The sequence below is a fragment of the Galleria mellonella genome, unplaced genomic scaffold (genome assembly GCF_026898425.1).
Source record: "Galleria mellonella isolate WM207_F2 unplaced genomic scaffold, CSIRO_AGI_GalMel_v1 utg150, whole genome shotgun sequence".
NCBI classification, from domain to species: Eukaryota; Metazoa; Arthropoda; class Insecta; order Lepidoptera; family Pyralidae; genus Galleria; species Galleria mellonella.
In genome coordinates, this window is record NW_026442002.1 from 2,816,777 (window position 1) to 2,839,202 (window position 22,426).

Genomic DNA, 22,426 nt, shown 5'->3' on the forward strand with positions numbered 1-22,426 from the left:
AAAGTTTGATTGTTAGTTTGTAGTGGACAAACTCAAAAACTACTTAACCAACTTTAAAAAATGCGGTTTTATATATAATATGTAGTTATATATAAAACTGCATTTTCAATAAGTAATAATATATTATTTTAGAAAATTCTATTTACCCGTGCGAAGTCAGTGCAGGTCGTTAGAAAAGAATAAAAAAAGTGAAGCACAAGGAAATAGATATTATCTGTATTTATCAGAACGATTATGTTATAACTTGAGGCAAAGGAAACCCTATTACGTGTCTGTTACAAAATGGCGTTGACGTATTTTTCAAAACTACCTATTATTTAAAAAAAAAAAAAACTACAACACAATTTATCCTCCTTGACCATAAAGTAATATACGTCAGAATATATAATTAATACATAGGTACATCACTCCAATTGATTAAAAGCTATACGGCTGTATGGAAATATTCCTTGTGCTAATTGAAATAAGAAACATACTGGCCATTTTTGTTTTAAAGTGTTATTAATAATGCGGAAAATGTAGTTTTATTCAATTCAGTTTACACGGTGGGATTTATTATATTTGTATATTTCGCATGCACAGTAAGTACATATTTTGATTTATAGTTACTTTAGAAATTGACACTTTGACTTAGATAGATAACCAATGACCAGTTTTGGCGGGAAATACGTATAATATTTAATTGTAGGTAGGAAAAACCATGGGTTTCTATTTTTAGGATATGTTGTAAATTTATTTATTTATTTATTCATTAGTACAAATATGTGTACATGGCGGACTTAATGCTAAAAGCATTCTCTCCCAGTCAACCATAGGGAAGTGTCAGAATACTCGAATGCGGTACTAGTAATAGACAGACAGAGGTACCCATGCAATCGACTTTTGTACAAAGTCTCCTTCTGGTTTGGATTGGGTTCATTAATTCGACATTATAAATTGGATTAGCCATATTTAATATTAGCCACTTCATAAAGTATACTATGTGCTAAGTTAGTAATACCCTATTAGTGTATAACATTCCTTTTAAGTCTGTTCAGTAGCTTTTGCGCAAAAAAATTACAAACAAATGCGAAAGTTTATAATGGTGGATACCATTATAAACTTTCGCATTTATTGTACTAATAGGATTTCCTTTATTGGATAAATATATACATATAATAAATATAATATACTACTATATATAATACACTCCTAATAGAAAATCAATATTGGTACGATTTAATTCAAAGAATAATAGTCTACAATATATCTAATAATTTTTACATACCTATTACTTATATATGAAACACTGACGTCGAATTAAAAGTTACATGTAGCTTTAGCTGTATATAAAAATTCTTTAGCGTTGAACTTGATTCATTATGATAATGTCTAATTAGATTTAACCAAGTTTGCGTCACTTCTAACAGAAAAAAATATTTCGAAAAAAAAAAACTAATCCTTACAATCTGTGCAACCAGTACTTTGAAATTAGGAATATTATACTATAAAGCATCTAAGTCTTTTATGATAAAATATATGTAATGTAATTATGATAAATATGTATTTAATGTATATTTTGGATATAGGTATATTATATAAATTGTTATACAACGCTATGAACCCTCATTAATTTTATTGTGTCGATATACCTAGATGGTTGCATAGGTTCATTTACCAATTTTGTCACGTATGAGCAGTGTCAACTATTTAACAAAGCAGTGATTTTTTACTCTGTGGTTGGACCATCTTCAAACAGGTAGTTTACGTACAATTGAGAATTTTAGGTACATGCATTGTGAGAAAAAATTTAAGTTTGTATTGTAAAGATTTGTACCTGAACCTTCGTAGTCGCTTACAAAGCATTGAGTTCTTTAAAAAGTATTATTATTAGCACAAGAACGGCAAATACAAATAAATATGAATAACGGCAATATTTTTGAATGTCGACATGCCAGTGTCATGGCTGGGAAATTATTTGTATACTTATGTTTAGATTATACAGACAGTGGAGTCTAAAGTGATTCACTGAAAATTGGTCAACTTTATATATATATATTTTATTTTATTGGCACATAAAACAGATCACAACCATATACATACATACATATCTGTCACGCCTGTCTCCCATTAGAGTAGGCAGAAACAATGGAACGCCAAATGCTTCGATTCAAACAAACCTCTTTCGCTTCTTCCACATTCATCAATCTTTTCATACACGCTCGCCGGTTACGGGTACTTTTAGTTTGGCCCTTCTTCAGCACGTCGCCTATTTGGTCAACATACGTCCGTCTAGTGCGGCCCCTACCGACATCTTCATTTATTCTTGCTCGATGTATCTCTTTCGTAATTCTTCTTTCATCCTCTCCAAATCGCCGAACCAACGAAACATTCCTTTTTCGATTTTTGTCACTACATCGTCTTTCATGCCACACTTCACAGATCACAACCATAAAAAACTTAAATAATAGTTAAATTTGTGATTCGGCTAGGTTATAATCCAATCACATTATGTGCACAGCTTGAGTAATTCATTAAAAGCAAACACATAAAATAAAGAAAATACTTAAAATGTTATATAAATATATAAAAGATATATATATATATATATATATATATATATAAAACATTTTTTCAATTATATGACAAAATAGAAAACAAGTTCTTCCTAAAGAGCAAATATTTTGCACCGAATATGTCGATGGATTTGCGGTCGAGCAGTAAGTCGTTATAATGACGACACATTACCATTACCACAGGATTATAATTAATAATAACATATATTAATATTATTTCAGAAAATATAGTTACAAATTCAAATTTCTTAAATCGACCTAACCTAATCTGGAAAAATTTTAAATCGATTACTTGCACAACACTAAACATAAGCGCGTATTTTGTTCTGATTAAAAAAAAAAAATTAAATGTCAAACTAGCTGACTAAATGTTCACACGATTTTGACACTCGACGCTCTATATAATGTAAGTCAGGCTTTTGGTGATGTTTAAGAGGGCTGCACATTCCTCGACCTTTATGCTCCCTTAGTCGCCATTACGACACCCATGGGAAGGGAAGGTGGCGGGATTACATGGAGAATTACCATTAGATTGTCAACATTTAAATAAACCTTATATCAAATCAGCCATTTTTTGTCCACTGCTTAACATAGGCCTCCCTCCACCATAAGGGGAATTTCTATATCTAATAAAAGTAATTAAATATTTACCTGTCTAAAAGCGACATCTGTCGACTGGACTGGATACGGTCTTGCGTTAGATCCGAAATCACTAACTTTATTTCTGATCGGCGTTCTTGATACCACGACGGTCTGAAGTTTCTTCTGTTTCTTACCTATATCTATCTTCAAATTGTTCAATGACTCGACCAATTCTTCTTTGCATTTCTCGTCGCAGTCGTCGACCTTTTCTGAGAAGCCGCTGTCTTCAGAAGAATGGGAGTCAATCCTCTCCCCTCTGCCTTCGTCCTCTACCACTTTAAAGGAGAAATGTTTCAATTCGTCATCCTCATCAGATTCAGGTGTTTTGTCGTTCAATTCGAGTTTCTTAATATTCTCAATTATGTTCGCGACGGTTGCAGTATTTGGATCGACTTTCACAGTTGGTTGCTCTTCTCGTTTTACGTCCACTTTAACAACTTCATCTTTCTTTTTATCTTTCTTAAAGAGCCTCTTTATCAGTTTAGCTATGGATTTCTTGTCTGCGGTATCAGCCATTGGTAATAGTGGTTTCGCTGGCGACTCTTTTGCACTACCCATTATTTATTTTAAATTAGGTTTCAAATCTTCTTGAAGATTTTCCGCATTCTGTAACAAATAAGATACATAGGTTAGTAATAGTCTTTCATTTGTTTACGCGATCTGGAAATGCAAATAAGCTCACGACCCAGAATGGATAGGAACAAAACCTACTAGATATACATATATTGAATACAGTAATATATTACCATCCCAAGGAGTACGATGTAGTCTCTAACAAAGTATAGGACGCGTCCATCAGCTACGATTGACGGATACGATTGAAGTGTGCACGGCGTTTGGGTCTCTCTTTTCTCTCTCTCCTTGGTCGATGTGCATTTGTGTGTGTATGCAAAACACAGACGTAGTATATTGTACCCAAAGATTTCGGATCGTACTCATTTACTGACAAAATGGTAAAGCAATAAAAAAGCCGGTTAAGTGAGAGTTGGACTCGTGCAACGAGGGCTCCGTACAATATCATCAAGTTAAAATTTTTCTTTGTGAAATAACTAAAAATTTACAGTTTTCCAATTTTTTCCTTTACTTGTACTACATGACATTGTTTCTTGCCAAAATTTCGATTCCTTCTGTGAATGTCAAAATATGCGAAATAAATGGAAAATAAACGACCGTATCTTTTGAATGCGTCGATTTAAAAACTTGACTTTTTCACTGCTTTAAGAGATTGCAGACGTGAGTATATGATATTAATTTCGACTTGATACCTCCACGCGTTTCTAAGAAAAAGGGTCTTAGCGGACGGACGGACGGACAACGAAGTGATCCTATAAGGGTTCTGTTTTTTCCTTTGGCGGTACGGAACCCTAAACAAGACAAGAAAATAGTTACACTAGTGTGCGCTGTTTATACACATTTTTTTTTGATGGGTGAAAATGGTATGGCAACCCCGCCCGTGCTAACGGGATACGCTGGCGGAGCACCAGTGAAGGGTGATAGATGAGAATGAAAACAGGCCAGTTAGCCCATCATGATGAATTCATCAGGAATTAACCATAATATTTGGTTGGTTGGGTATATTGCTAGCAATGGGATTCTCAGTCTCCATTACTAACAATCCATTTCCCCCCTGTTTGTAAACTTGTGCAGGTGACGGGTCGAAATTGTCGTGCAATTGAAGTTGCAAATGTATCAATATTTCATGTATCTATTATGATTTTAAATTCAATTCGGAGACATGGAGAGAGGAATTTTATTTGGATACTTTTTTCTACCAATCCTTTTACAAAATATGTCTGATTGTTCTGGAATGTTCCCTTTAAAGGTAACAGCGTAATTACACGAAAAATGTGCAATTTTGTTGTTTATATTTCAGATATATGTCTATTCGGGTATTTTTTTTTATGCAACTTAAAACTCCTTTCCTATGCAAATATAATTAGTAAAAAGAGGACGAAAGATACACCATCAGTTGCCTTTTTTCTCAATTCATAGCAGGCTAGTGTATAGAAAATGTTTGATATGTCAATTATTTGTCAATGACAAATTTTACATTACTAGATTATATATGCGACACAGTTTATGTAGAAAGTATGCGAGCGGGTTGCATCTGAATTTGGTATGGTTATACGGCCGTATAACATTTTCTATACACTAGCCTGCTATGAATTGAAATTTTATCACTTTTTCTATGTAATTTCTTGTTTTTAGGATAATATATACATGAGTTTGAAACATGTCTAATTTGGGTAGTGTGCCGTAAAAGGTGCGTAGTGATACCATAGTGTAATAAATACATTGACGTGACACGATACTTGCGTGGATTGTCATTGAACGTCATTTCCGGGGCTATGTACTTATTCCATACTCTGTGCCTCAGATACCAGAGGGAGACTGTACAAAAGCCGATTGCTTGGGTACCTCTGTCCCATTCGTGTTTCTACCGTGAAGCGGTTGTGTTTGCATGGTTGTTTCGGTTTGAAGGATGGGATATGTCGTGAATTTACAGGGTACAGAGAAATAACACTTGAGTCCTCAGAAATGGCAACGCATGGGGGGTATCATGGGCGAAACAGTATACTCTGTTATGTCCACGGTACTGCTCATGTCTATAGGCGACGGTTACCACTTTCCATCAGGTGGGCCGGCAGCTTGTTTGCCATTTTAAGTTGTATAAAAAAAAAGATTATAGATTATAGTTATTAATATACATATATATTTCTAATTTCCATTCCTGGTTTCCTTTGTCGCCCACTCTTATGAACAGTGTCATAAATTACTTTTTTTATTGGTATTTATAATTTAAAAGACCAAACCAGTCAACCCTCAGTCCCATAGTCTAAATACGATGGCTTAATTAGAGATCCGAGCCGCTAGAGCGCCCTTAGGCATTCGTTGTCATAATCACTACATAGTATAGGGGGGAAAGGGATTGTTAGTAATGGAGACTGAGAATCCCATTGCTAGCAATATACTCAACCAGGTCGACCTCCACGCGGTTCCCCTGGAAACTATCATGGTTAATTCCTGATGAATTCATCATGATGGGCTAACTGGCCTGCTTTCATTCTCATCTATCACCCTTCACTGGTGCTACGTCAGCGTATTCCGTTAGTGCAGGCGGGGTTACCATACCATTTTCACCCAACAAAAAAAAAAAAACTACATAGTATAAAACAAAGTCGTCCCGCTGTCTGTCTGCCCATATGTACGAGTATGCTTAGCTCTTTAAAACTACGCAACGGATGTTGATGCAGTTTTTTTAATAGATAGAGTGATTCAAGAGGAAGGTTTATATGTATAATACATGCATAATATTGTAGAGAAACACTGATGAATTTAGAGGTTTCTAATGTGATGTCGTAAATAAACACATTTTTTGCGCTTACATTGCAAACGCTGGCTGAACCTTACGAGATAAATCAAAATAATGTACTACAGTATTGTACACCTTAAAAAGGTCAACAAATAAGTCCGCGATGGTATATGTCTATCTCTTAAGGATAACCCACATAAACCATTTTTTATCATTTACTTTAATGTATCTTGTAGTATATTTAGTATAAGCCTTGCAACTGTGCGAAGCCGGGGCGTGTCGTTAGTAATCCATAAAAAAATTGGCTATAGCTTCGAGTCTGTGTCGCTGCATAAGCCTTGCACCTGTGCGAAACCGGGGCAGGTCGCTAGTAATCCATAAAAAAAATTGGCTATATCTTCGTTGCAATACGTTACATAGGGGGAAAGGAATTGTTAGTAATGAGGTCTAATAGCCCCATTGCTAGCAATATATCCTTTCAGGTCGACCTCCACGCGGTTCTCCCTGGAAACCATCATGGTTAATTCTTGTCGAATTCATCATGGTGGGCCAACAGACCTGTATTAATTCTCACCTATCATCTTCCACTGGTGCGTCGTCGGTGTATACCGATAACGCGGGCGGGGTTACCATTCTATTTTCACCCATTAAAAAAGAAATACGTTATTTATAAAAAATGTTTGGTCATGTTAGGAATCAATAGACGTGTATATAACAATAGTTCATATCGCGTGATACTTTTACCAATGAGTAAGATTTATAAAATGCATAATAATAATAATCTATTTAAGATGAGCATAAAAAAAACTTGGGAGGAAAATTTTTGTCACCTCATTGAATGGTCTATGGCCAGAAGCCAAATTCGTATGAAATTCCCGAAAGAATTTTAAGTACTCTATAAACAAATTGTCACTTTGACAATTCAATTTATCTCTTTTAATTCCAGACAAATTATCATATTGAAGACAAAGCAGCATGGTCTCCGACCTTAGCCTGTTCCACAACAGAATAAACGTATTAAAAAAAATCTCTTTTACCTACGTGGCTTTTACGCGGGAAATCATCAAGGACTTTTTTTTTTATTTATTTTATGCAAAATTGATTTGTGACATATCAAAGTTAGTATAAATAAAAGAGCATATTTAAAAAAAAAAATCTTTTTTTTAAATATTAATAAAAGTATATTTTTAGTTTATGAATCCTGTAATTTCGCTTCCATATTCGTAAAGTAGATAGTGACTATATTATTTTCTTATATATACAAATACAAATAGTAGAGAATGCCATCAGGCATTAAGTTTTTTTTTTTATACAAGAATATTATACTTAGAATTTATACTTAAAATGGCAAACAAGCTGACGGCTCACCTAATGGAAAGTGGTAACCGTCGCCTATAGACATGAGCAGTACCATGGACATAACAGAGTATACTGTTTCGCCCATGGTACCCCCATGCGTTGCCATTTCTGAGGACTCAGGTGTTATTCCTTTGTACCCAGTAAATTCATGCCATATCCCACCCTTCAAACCGAAACACAGCCATGCAAACACAACTGCTTTACGGTTGAAACACGAATGGGACAGAGGTGTCCAAGCAATCGACTTTTGTACAAAGTCTCCCTCTAGTAAGTCCGCCCTGTAGACATTTTTCGACGTGTGTAAAAGTATAAATAAATAAATATATACAAATACTGTCACAGTTTTTGTTTACGCTAGTCTCCGAAACCGTTCAGTGGATTTTAATGAAGTTTCATTAATGTGTATCGTTCGTTACAACTCTACAGATATCGATAGGAAAAAGAAAGGATTCGATAGATGGCGGTAAGGGGCAAGGTGTTTGCTGAGTCAGTAGGTAGATGACCTCCAGGTCATCAGCTGCATCGAGCTTAAATTATACAGATAGTGTTTTCCATAGAAATGCTTGGATAAGAACAAGTCAGATATTATACACACACACACACGCACGCACGCACGTGCGCGCATGCGCACACACACACACACACACACACACACACACACACACACACACACACACACACACACAGGCGCACGCCCACGCACACGCACACGCACACACACACACACACGCTCACGCATACGGGAGACACACATATAGGAGAAAATATATTGTAAGGTTCAATTAAAAATGAAAACGATAAAAAATTCTCATATTTAAAAGAACCAGATAAAGAGTCCGTAATGATTGGTAATGATATTCTGATTTATATCTAAGTAATTACATACAATATGTTTTGGGTTTTGAATAATTGAAAATGGGCAACATTTTAATTAATATATGTACATTAATTTGTAATTAATACGTACATTTGTATTTTTATATTTTATCAGAAAAATACTTTCCAATTTTATTTAAAAAAAAATCCCGGGAATTTTTTAATCTAATTACTTGTAACACTAAAATAAAACTGCGTTTGTTTTGATTTAAAAAAAGAACTGGCTTTTTTTTTTGCTTCTGTTTATATTCCAAAGGGAAAGGCAAAGAGCCATACAGCTCAATATCTATCATAATGATTCTTTCAAATGGTCCTATTTTCTTCGGCATAAATATCCGATTTGACGATTGGCCGACTAAAAGTTGTCACGTTTTTTACACACGACGCTCCGTCTGTACAATCTAAGCATACGAGTTAGATATTGGCAAATTGCCTGAAACTATACAAGCGAATATATGTTATGCTATGGAATACGTAATGTAAGTTTATTTACAAGTTCTGAGAAACAACCGAGGTTAGGTATGTTTCTGAATAATTTTATTTTCAATATAAAATGGTATTCGTAGACGTATGACGAAAATCGGCATTTTGTTCGTGTTGAATGGGAAAGAGCTACCCAAGCAAACGACTTTTGTATAAAGTCTCCCTCTAGTATGGTGGTGGTAGAAGTCCATTTCACTTAGTCGCTTCTTACGACACCCACGGGAAAGGAAGGGGTGGTGTATTCTATGGCGGGACCACACGGGGGGGGGGGGGGAGAACAGGACTTGTTTATTACATTTTTAGGAAGTAATTAAAAGATACAAATACAAAATATGTATTTGTATTTTCATCACCATCATCTCAGCTATTCTTTGTCCACTGCTGGACATAAGCCTCCCCCATACACTGCTATAAAGAACGGTCCTGAGCCACCTGCATCCACTGACTCCCTGCATTACATTTCACGTCGCCACTCCATCTAGCGGGGGGTCGTCCTACACTGCGTTTACCCGTACGTGGTCGCCACTCAAGAACCTATCTTCTCCATCGGTTGTCGCTTCTTCGAGCTATGTGACCAGCCCATTGCCACCTCAGCTTGCTTACCCTTCGGGCTATGTCGTTTATTTTGGTTGTTTTGCGGATATCCATGTTTCGGATTCTATCACGCAAAGAGACTCCGAGATTTGTACTCGTATTTTAGTTATTAGTAACTTAAATACTGCCCAAAACTGGTCAAGTGGTAGAAATACCATTAATAACAAGTCACATTCATACATATCACCTTGTCGCTGTTGTGAAAAATAAGCACCCGAAACACTATCAAAATACCGCCTTTTGTACCAGACATTTTTTTTTGTAATGTGGTCAATAAAGCATAAATAAATAAATAAAATAAAAAATAAATTACGCGTGCAAGAATTAAATAGCTAGACTAGAGACTTATGCTGTATCAAATCGCAGCTTAAGTCAACTAAGACGCTTAAGCTTAATACTCATTTCCCAATCGCTAACCAAATAATATGGAAAAAAAAAAGAAAAAAAAAATCTGGTCAAGTGGTAGGTCACTTGACCAGTTTCGTAACACGACAGGATAGATCTTGAAATCCGGGTTGCGCACAACTTAACCCGGACAACCGTACGCCATTACCGTATTCACTGTTGCCGTTCAATATTACATAATTATTAATGCAACATTAATTAATTATTTATCAACCAAATACCCAAAGATTCGATTGGTTTTTTTTTGTGTATGTTACGTCATGTCTTTCATCTTTTGCTATTTCTGCATTGATTTTGATGGACGTTTGCATTGCTAATAGAATTGCAATCCAGTGTTTTTTGCAGAGTCGGTTTCATATTAATTTTGTAATACGCCACCTACCCTTTGTCTTTTTCTCAATGTCCTCTACCCAAAGGTTGTCTGGAAGAGATTGCTTAGCGATAAGGCCGCCTTTTGTATCACTTCTCATTAATATTTACTGTATTTGTTATTTCTCTTTTTACTTGGTGCAATAAAGTGTAAATAAATAAATAAATAAATTTTTTGTCGTTATTTTATTAGTGCACTTTACATGGACGAATTCAAAATATCTTCCATTTTACACAGGACTCTCACTCACTTTTCAATCTGGGCCCATAACTTGAAAGAGACTGAGGTAATTCGCAAGTCTGTGGAACATATTTAGTGCACTAAAGTGCCACAGCACCATATAAAGGTTTTCTAGAATTAGTAAATGCAATTATACTTAAATACATACCGACACTCCCAGGTACTTTACCTCTTAAAATAAAATATGCAAAATTACGCTATCCGATCGCGTGGGTGTGGCGGTCAATTTTCAATCTTACTATAAATACAAATAAGTCGATTACCGTATAAACATCGACGGACTCAGTATGCGAAACTCGTCTGTTGACGTCAACAACAACTCTTTGAATTCTAAAGAGGTTCGCAGATGGACTTGTGGCTTGGGTTAAGTACTAAGACCATTGATTATAAAGGACCATAGATACTATCCATAGTCTATGTCTTGAACTTAAAATAGCAAACAAGCTGACGGCCCACCTGATGGAAAGTGGTAATCGTCGCCTATAGACATGAGCAGTACCATGGACATAACAGAGTATACTGTTTCGCCCATGATACCCCCCCATGCGTTGCCATTCCTGAGGACTCAGGTGTTATTCCTCTGTACCCTGTAAATTCACGCCATATCCCACCCTTCAAACCGAAATACAGCCATGCAAACACAACTGCTTCTCGATAGAAATACGAATGGGACAGAGGTACTAAAGCAAACGACTTTTGTACAGTCTCCCTGTAGTCCTACTATCATTAAATCATGGACGTCTGTTACTCTTTCACGCAAAAACTACTGAATGGATTTGAACAAAATTTGGTACAAGTATAGACTATATCCTAACTTGAAACTTTTAAATAATTATAATGATACACACTAGCGAAGCCGCGTGATAAAGTTATCTATATCTATACTTATAATAAATCTGTAGAGAGGTCAATTCTGTACATGAAATATATTTCCAAAATAACTATCAGGCGGTGATTAGAGATCGATACTGATGCCGAAAATGCAATTAGTAAAATTTTTACAAAACTTACTCTTGACGGATTTTAACAAAACTTACTCCTGGGCAGGTTATAGTATACTTTTCATCACGCTACGATCAATAGGAGCAGAGCAGTGAAGGTAAATGTTGGGAAAACGGGACAAGTTACTCCATTTTTAAGCTTCCGTCGCGTGTGCAGCCTTGACGGCCACATTTTGAAATGTAAAAATGTCCACCCGTGCGACGCCGGGATGGGCCGCTAGGTATAAAATAAAGTTGTTGGCAGATTCGTTAGTTTCTGCGCTTACTTACTTATTACTTTTAAAATTCTAAACTATAAAACGGATTTTGATACGTGTGTCATCGTCAATTTTGTTTAAAATGGATAATAAAAAATACTTCAAGTATTTTATTAATAATAATAATGTACTTTATTATCCAGACTACAATGTGGTCCATTTTGTCAGTAACAATTTTCTTACAAACTATGTTAGTGAAAAAAAAAGTAATTTAATTTAATTAAAGCTAAATTTAATTAAGTTCATTCAGACGTGAGCCAGCCGACTAGAACAGCATCTGAATAAAATGCCCAATTATAGGCGAGTTATATTTCTCGCCTATTACTTTCAGAATGCTGTTGGCGCTTGTCCTAACCCTGTGTAGCAGGGTGGAAAGGGATTGTTAGTAATGGGGTCTAACTGCCCCATTGCTAGCAATATACCCTATTAGGTCGACCTCCACGTGGTTCCCTCTGGAAACCATCGTGGTTAATTCTAGTGCAATTCATCACGGTGGGCTAACTGACCTGCTTTCATTGTCACCTATCATCCCTTACTATTGCCCCGCCGGCGTATACTGTTAGCGCAGGCGGGGTTACCATTCCATTATCATCCATTAAAAAAAACCCTGTGTAGCAATGATGCAGTTCTCTTTCCCCTTATAGCGTAGTAATCATGTACGCGAGATTGAGCAAACATGCTAGGAGCGCTACAAAAGCGAGGTAACCCCAACAATACTCTAAAACTATTATATATATAACTATACTATTATATATCTATAGAAAATTATTATATAAAGTATGTAAATTAACAATAAGTTAAGGGTTCAGTCTTCATCAACGTATGAGTCCTTAACTGTCCACTGTTAAACATAGCCCCCCCCCCCCCCCTATTGGAGGGTTTTGCCAGTACATGTCACACTTGGCAGGCGGATTGGCAATCGCAGTAAGGCTTTTGGCCGATGTTTTAAGAGGAACGCTGCTGTTCACTCCTCGATCATTAAGTTATATTTTATTTTCATATAATTAAGATTGGGCCCATAAAAAAACAGACTAATTGTGGCAATACCAGGTATAGTGATATAAAAAAGAAAATACTAAATCTATTTAGATCAAATTTCTATAGGATCAATATGTAAGTATCTATAATATACTTTTAAATAAAAAAAAAAATTAAATCGGTTTACAACTGACGGAGTTATGAGGCAACAAACATAAAAAAAAAATACAACTGTACTGTGAACCTACTTTTTAAACTCTACTGAAAAACGTACAAAGCCGGAGCGGTTAGTTAGTATAAATTTTTAAAATATAAAATATATGAATAAATCACTATTATCAAAGCGTTATATCTGTTATTCTAGGCACTATAAGTGTATTCTAGTGTTACTGACCGACTTTTTATTGTTATCATATTAAAATGGTGACTCAGACTTCGCGTGACGCAAAAATATAATTTAATTTCAATTGTACCCATAGTAAAACATGTAGTGGCGCTATAAATGTATCAAGCGAACATAGACTTAGTATAACGTACTCAATCTAAGAAACAAACATTGTAGACGACTAAATTTATATACTTGATCGTCAACGGACCTCTTTAATGTCATTACAGAGTAGCTTTCATTTATATTAATATTAAGAACAAGGAATTAAATCTTCGTATTAATCTAAGAACAAGTAATTACATAGAAGGAATGATAAAATAAAACTGTAAATCATATGATTGCTTCCTTTCTTCTTATGCAGATATAATTAGTGAAAAGAGGACGAAAGATACACTATTAATTGCTATTTATCTCAATTCATAGCAGGCTAGTGTATAGAAAATGTTTGATATGTCATTTATTTGTCAATGACAAATTTTACATTACTAGATTATATATTCGACACAGTTTATGTAGAAAGTATGCGAGCAGGTTGTATTTGAATTTGGTAGGGTTATACGGCTGTATAACATTTTCTATACACTAGCCTGCTATGTATTGACAATTTTATCACTCCTTCTATGTAATTCCTTGTTCTTAGATATTAATATCGGGACACAGATAAGTTACAAATTGGGCATAGACTAAAAAATAATCTTTTACAGATAAATAACAACTTTTCCCATATCGTTGTATAATTTTGCTTGTAAGTATACTCGATTCTAGATATCCTGTGTTGCTGCAAATGTATTTATTGCAACAACAGGTTTTAAAAACAAGAATTCATCTAAAACCCGACTGGGTTTATCAACACTGGTTCTTAACCTATTTACATGATTTTGCAATATGCACACTACATATACATATATCTATTTATGATTGAGATAAATTATTCGATATCTCTGATAATTAGTAGTTAGGTGTATTTGTACATTTGGCCAGTTTTTTTAATGGATGGTAATGGAGTGGCAACCAAAATGTGCGAGAATATAAGTGTAGAGTAAGTACGACATGTTTTTAAAATAGATCTGAGAATGCGAAAACGATAAATCGTTATAAAAGTACTACTAAACTACCTAGACACAAACTTAGTTCAAATGACTTACCCTTTGATTTGGTAAAATTCCTTTTATAACATAATCGGATCACTCAGTTCCCTAAAGCATGCTAAAGTTACCCGAAATTACCTCGTAAATGTTTTAATTACTAAGGGTTTCTATTTTGAATCCTCCGACAGACGTTTCAATCTTAAAATGTCTTTTTAGCGACATAAGAAATTACCAGAGGGAGACTTTGTACAAAAGTCGATTGCTTGGGTACCTCTGTCCCATTCGTGTTTTAACCGTGAAGCAGATGTGTTTGCATGGCTGTGTTTCGGTTTGGAGGGTGGGATATGGCGTGAATTTACTGGGTACAGAGGAAGTATACTCTGTTATGTCCATGGTACTGCTCATGTCTATAGGCGACGGTTACCACTTTCCATCAGGTGAGCCGTCAGCTTGTTTGCCATTCTAAGTTGTATAAAAAAAAACCTGTTGCGTAGTTTATTCGATAATACAAAAATATTAAGTTCTAAAATTAAACTCTCACGATTGTGAAATTAAATCTTTTACTTATTAAATATTTTAAGAGCGACAACGACAAAACTGTTCTATTTCTGTTTTTAAGAGCAGACACCAGCGAGGATGTAGAAGGAGGATAAATCAGTGACTATAGTTTCCAGGAGGAACCACGTGGAGGTCGAGCTGATAGGGTATATTAATAGCAATGGAGACTAACCTACCCATCACTAACAATCCCTTCCTCCCACAATATTGGATTGAGGCCAGATCTCGATTCCCGTTTAATGAATTCACAAACAAAATAATTAATCACAAAGGAAAATGGATGGTTTTCAGCAAGAAAACGGGTCAGCGCTGATTTCAGGTTGCAATGAGTATATCATTCGAGTAAATATTGATTATATACCTAACTCCCATAAATATATTATGTATATATTTTTTTTAATGGGTGAAAATGGTATTGTAAGTCCGCCTGCGGTAACGGCATACGCTGGCGGAGCACCAGTGAAGGGTGATAGATGAGAATGAAAACAGGCCAGTTAGCCCATCATGATGAATTCATCAGGAATTAACCATGACAGTTTCCAGGGGGAACCGCGAGGAAGTCGACCTGGCTGGGTATATTGCTAGCAATGGGATTCTCAGTCTTCATTACTAACAATCCCTTTCCCCCGGTACATATTATGTATATTATAGCTTGTTTGCCATTATAAGTTGCATAAAAAAATAAGGGGGGGGGGGGTGATAGAGGGATTATTAGTAAGGGTGTTAATCCTTTCTAAAAATATCAAGTCTGGTTGACTTCCACGCAGTTCTCTCTGATAATCATCGTGATTAATTCTTGTTGAATCCGTCATGGGCTAACGGACCTAGTTGGGAGGAAGGGATTGTTAGCAGTGGAATTAGACGACCCCAATGCTAAACAATATGCTTAATTAGGTCGACCTGCACGTGGTTCCCCCTGGAAGCCATCGTCAACAATTCTTGTTGAATTCGTCACGATGGGCTTACTGACCTGCTTCATCCTCACCTATCATCCTTCACTGGTGCCGCCGGTGTATACAGATAGCGCGGGTGGGGTTACCATTCCATTATCGCCTAAAAAAAGGACCTAGTTTCATCCTTACCTATTACCATTCACTGGTGTCCCGCCAACGTATACCGATTGTGCAGGATGCGAACGACTAAATGCATTGCAGAGAGTAAGTGTATGCTGGTGACTCGGGACTGTTCCTTATGGCAGTCTATGGGGGAGACCTATGTTCAGCAGTGGACAGAGAATAGCTGACGATGATGATGATGACGATGATGATGATGAGTAATAAATAAGTGTCACTAAATAACGTAATGATTGTTTGTCCTGTAAATGTTACCTTTTTATGTTCTTCGAGTTAAAGATGTATAGCTATGTGTCCGTTGCCATTCAACAAGGAATAGACAAAAGGAAAAACCACAGATAATGGACTAGTTCTTGTTCTTTGGGAAATACTGATTGTTACATACGATATGCGATCCTGTTAGTTCATTCATATAAATTTGCAATAGAATGTTGGGTATTTCTTCTCTATTAAATGTCGTATAGAGTATCTATGGATTATTCATGGCACTACTTACAAGTTTCCCACATTGAAATTCAATGTCTGAGAACAGACTTATAAATAAAAATCATCACATTCTAGACTCTTGGACTATTATTATTATTATTATTCGAATACTTGTGTGAATGCAGCTTTTTTTTCAATAAAAATGGATTTTTATCATAAGTATGTGATGATAATATATACGCAGCTGGTACATAATAATTTGACACTTTTCCCGCCAAAAACTTTATACTTTTTAAATAGTATTTGTAAATATCTACATAGGTATATTAAAGTCGTTAATAGGTATGTGTTAATCTATGATTAATTTTTTTCATTCATTCATTCATGTACAACTTTACAAGCGAACACAAAATTAAAATTTGAGCCAAATAAGTAGTCTAAGCGTAAGAGAGATAGAAAATAACTAATTTTTGCGTTGTTCAGCTTCTTTATCTATGAGCTATTCCGATTGTAAACAAAGAGACGTAGACAATGGAGAAGTCACAATTCATAAATAAATAATATTTGTAAAAAGTTATGTAACTAAATACATAACTTTCATAGTGCAGTGGGAGGGACGTTGCTTTGCGTAAATGAGGTCCTAGTGTCGATTCTCGATCAGGTCAATTCAAAAAAACTTCGTTTTCAGCCAGATCGAGACTGGCTGTTCTGGGTTGTGCTACTAGATGTTCGTTGCCAAGTACCACATAACACTAACACAGGTAATTTGCGGAAATGACGGCTGATGTGATTGCATGACATTATTACTATTTTAGTTGTAATCTTACATAGTACGGTAGACAACGTATTTCATCATCATCATCATCATCATATCAACTGTTGTCTACTCAACTGTAGACACAGGTTTCCCCCTTGAGAAGTTTTCCCCTCCCTTTCCCATGTCTGTCCTATGAGGCGAATAAGGGAATTTAACGATCAAGATATTATATGAGAAGCAACATCTGTTTTAGAACATCGACAAAGCCTAACTGCGGTTGCCAACCCACTTGCTAAGCATGGCAACTACAACATGTTTATTACATTAGAACCTTATTATATATTGTTTATATATTTCCGCCTATACGTATAATAAATTAAAAACAACTATTTAAAGGTCATAAATGAATTCAATTCTATTTTCCTGTACGCGAGATAATCTCACGTTCATTTTAGTATACGATTCGCCATTTTGTGCTAACAAACAAAATGGCTGCTGAATACAAAGATTACAACACTTTGTTATGTTAATAGTGTGTGTGTGAATAGTAAAAACTGAATGTGAACATATTCTTAACATCGGGCCTTTATTGCTTCTGGAAGGAACGGAACTTGATGGACAGATAGATAACATAAAATAAAAAAAAAAATGATGTCAAATTAAAAACAGAACTAGTAAAAGATATCATTCAATCTATTGTTAACGACAATTTTGTATTAATTTTTTTTTATACAACTTAGAATGGCAAACAAGCTGACGGCTCACCTGATGGAAAGTGGTAACCGTCGCCTATAGACATGAGCAGTACCATAGACGTAACAGAACTGTTTCGCCCATGATACCCCCCATGCGTTACTATTCCTGAGGACTCAGATGTTATTCCTCTGTACCCTGTAAATTCACGCCATATCCCACCCTTCAAACCGAAACACAGCCATACAAACACAGCTGTTTCACGGTAGAAACACGAATGGGACAGAGGTACCCAAGCAATCGACTAAACTCATGAAACAAGAATTAGGAATTTTGTTAGAATTGGGATCGATTTGCAATAGCCTACATTAGCAGTCAACATTATGTTAGTAGAGCAAGTTATACTGTATCGTTAGTATTGCAATTCGATTGTGCGAAACGTCTCAATTCCAATATTATTCGAATTTTGGAGCTTGGCCATTCCAAGACGATAAAAAACTCGATTTTTTATTAATTTAATATTAAAAGCAAAATACGCTACGTTAACAGTTACAACGTTAAAGGGGTCATCGACTTTTGCCAACTAGTAACGAAGTGAAAGGACGACTATGTTAAGAGATCACATTTGACTTCGCTTTTTTATATAACACTGTATATAGCTTTCTATAATACCCTTCAGTATTCAAGAGTGGCGTTGATGGAGATTCAGCTTTTTGCAACGATCTCGTGTTCCTAACATAGACTAAGAATAGTACCTGCGCTTTTCAATTAAGATTAAAAAAAAAACAATTATGACATAGCACGACATAAAAAAATTGGGAGAAAAGAATTTTTCGAAGTTATTTGAAAATGGAACAAAAATGTCAATGACTTTCAGTTTGATTGCTTAGTCTAAGGGCATCCGCAGATTGGGATATGAGCGAGATAGAAGACACAGGAAAAATACGAGTTTTGCTGGTTTCAATTTTATCTTCACGACGCAACATTAGATACAGGTACATATATACTTACTGTACGTATATTATATAAGTATAATATATAAATACTTCAACATATTATGCAAAATTCATTTTCCTCAAAATAAGCACGTAGTTTTGAAGGTTAAAAAACACCGCACGATGTAGTATTTAGTATATGTACGTAGTAGTTGTAGATTTATAAAAGAAACTTGTCTTGTTAATCTATCTATACTTATAATAAATCTGTAGAGAGGTCAATTCTGTACATGAAATATATTTCCAAAATAACTATCAGCGGGTGATAAGTGATCGATACTGATGCCAAATATGCAATCAGTAAAATTTTGTCAGTCTGTCTGTATGTTCGTTATAGAAATAAAAACTACTCGACAGATTTTAACGAAACTTGGTACAATTATTCTTCATACTCTCGGGCAGGTTATAGTATACTTTTCATCACGCTACGATCAATAGGAGCAGAGCAGTGAAGGGAAATGTTGGGAAAACGGGAGAAGTTACTCTATTTTTAAGCTTTCGTCGTGTGTGCAGCCTTAATGGCCACTTTTTAAAATGTAAAAATGTCCACCCGTGTGAAGCCGGGACGGGTCGCTAGTAATAATAAAAATGGATAATTTTTTTTTGGAGCCAAGTCAAAGATCTAATACTTATACAGTCAATTTTAGTGTTAGTTAAAAAAAGAATCATGCAGTTTGTGTACATTGCTTTTGTTGATAAATTGCCCGTTCTTTTTTTTTATAATAAACCGATCAAGGTATGCCTTTTTTTATTTATTCATATTGGACATAAATTTTTCAGTTGCTAACTTAGAAAGTACTTAAATTTAGATACTAGAATTAGAGTTGCCATAAGTTTGAAACTTTCTGAATACTTTTGCATATATATGAATCGTAGGGAAGGTCGTCGACTTCTTTTTATTAGAACTATTTTTTAATGAGTAAAAAGAAAAAAAAAAAATAAAAAAAAATTATTATATTAAAGATTTTACGAAAAATCAGAGTTCACTTTCACTTCTATTAAAATCCCGCCTAAAAACACGGAGAGGAGAGCGAGCGCGACATTTCCTTCACAACACGAAAATTTTTACCAGAGGGAGACTTTGTACAAAAGTCGATTGCTTGGGTACCTATGTTCCACTCGTGTTTCAACCGTGAAGCAGTTGTGTTTGCATGGCTGTGTTTCGGTTTGAAGGGTGGGATATGGCGTGAATTTACAGGGTACAGATGAATAACATCTGAGTCCTCAGGAACGGCAACGCATGGGGGTTATCATGGGCGAAACAGTATACTCTGTTATGTCCATGGTACTGCTCATGTCTATAGGCGACGGTTACCACTTTCCATCAGGTGGGCCGTCAGCTTGTTTGCCATTTTAAGTTGTATAAAAAAAAATATATATATAATTTTTCGATCTGGCAAGCCATTGCCAAAGTACAATGGAGGTGCATTATGGCGGTAAAAGATCATTAAAGCTGTCACAATCCCTCATATTGATAAGGAATTGATATTAATAATCATTCATATTCATCATGATTGTAAATGATTAAAATATAAACCGATAACACTGAATTATCGTTAACACGACGGTCGTATATGAAACGAGCATTAGCTAACTGACGCACGCCTTGTTTTTCTATATATATGTTTTATTAGCATTTGTTATCACTTCATTGGTTACTTGCTAAACAGATTAGAATATTTTCGGCCCGCCAAAAAAGTCCCTCCTGATTAATGACACAGACATAGTGTCGACGACGTATTGTTTAAAAACAACAAATATGTCAGTTGTTTCCCGCCAAAAATTGTTGCAAACGTTTCGACGTTTAAAAGTCGAATTAACGTTTCAGTGGTCATAGATAAATTTGTGGAATAATCATCATCATCATCATCATCAGCCTACTTTGATTAAATTATTTCTTTCACGCGGGGGGGAAGGGATTGTTAGCAATGGAGTTTGACCTATTGCTAGCAAAATGCCATATTAGGTCGACCACCACGTAGTTCCTCCTGGAGACCATCGTGAACAATTCTTGTTGAATTCGTCATGATGGGCTCACTGACCTACTTCATCCTCACCTATCGTCCTTCACTGGTGCCCCGCCGGTGTATACCGATAGCGCAGAAGGGATTATAATTCCATTATCATCCATTAAAAAAAATCTTATATATAAAATTCTCGTGTCGCGGTGTTTGTTACCAAACTCCTCCGAAACGGCTTTACCGATTTTTATGAAATTTTGTGTGCATATTGGGTAGGTCTGAGAATCGGCCAATATCTATTTTTCATACCCCTCAATGATAAGGGTGACCCTCCCCAAAATATGTTTTTTTATTTTTTTGATAAATTTTTCCATTTTTATTTTATTATGATTTAGCATTGAAAAATACATACAACTTTAAATTTTCATCGTTTCACGATCAACCCCTGTATTTTAATTGCGATTTTTATATTTCGCAATAAGTGGTAAAACAACGTTTACGGGGTCAGCTAGTATATATATAAAAACTTAATTTACAAGTATTACTCTATTTATGTATCCGAATAAAGTCGGGGCGGATCGCTAGTCATTTATACATCTGTACAAATAAGTTATAAAATACAATGCAGTTATAATGAACTTGTTTATTCATGGATACAAAATAAACCAGAAATTTAAACAAGGTCTAACAATCTGAAACTCAGAGATTTTGTAAAGTATTTTTTTTTATATAACTTAGAATGGCAAACAAGCATACGGCCCACCTGATGGTAAGTGGTTACCGTAGCCTATGAACACCTGCAATACCAGAGGTATTTTGCGTGCGTTGCCGACCCTGAAGAAACCTCTTTACCCCCCTTGTTAAATATTAGGGGTGGGTAATATATAACAATAGGGGGGAAAGGGATTGTTAGTAATGGAGACAGAGAATCCCATTGCTAGCAATATAACCAACCAGGTCGATCTCCACGTAGTTCCTTCAACCGTTTACCATCAGACGGGCTGTATGTTTGTTTGACAATGAACATTTTGATAATATTTCTATCGGACTAATCTGTAATCGGTTTATAACTGATGTAGTTATGTGGAAGCAAACATGAAAAAAAAAATATTGAATAGAGAATTTTTGAAGTTAGTTAAAGGTAGATTAAGTATCGTTTCTACTAATACTTTTCTTAATCTATGTTCTGGGTTGTATTTGTCGTATTCGAAGCATTTGTAGAGACACTTTATCTAGATCTTAGATTATGTTGCTACGTCCATGATCTTAAAAAATTTATATTGAAAAGAATGCTTCTACGACTATGTTCTATTTTTAATATAGTAGCAGTTTATATTATTTGAAATGAGGAAGGCAAAGGTACAATGCTATACAGCTTAATCTTTTGTAAGAACAGCCACTTATTTTTTTTATC

General features: G+C 35.3%; 1 protein-coding gene across 1 annotated transcript in view; it reads right to left on the reverse strand.

The window, feature by feature from the left end:
• LOC113513613 (uncharacterized) overlaps window positions 1-22,426 on the reverse strand; it is a 58,480-nt gene that overhangs the window by 16,641 nt on the left and 19,413 nt on the right. Inside the window, exon 2 of the mRNA XM_052892316.1 lies at window positions 3,207-3,803. Within this exon, the coding sequence (XP_052748276.1) occupies window positions 3,207-3,755 (549 nt within the window). The 5' untranslated portion in view covers window positions 3,756-3,803. The remainder of the gene's footprint in view (window positions 1-3,206; window positions 3,804-22,426) is intronic.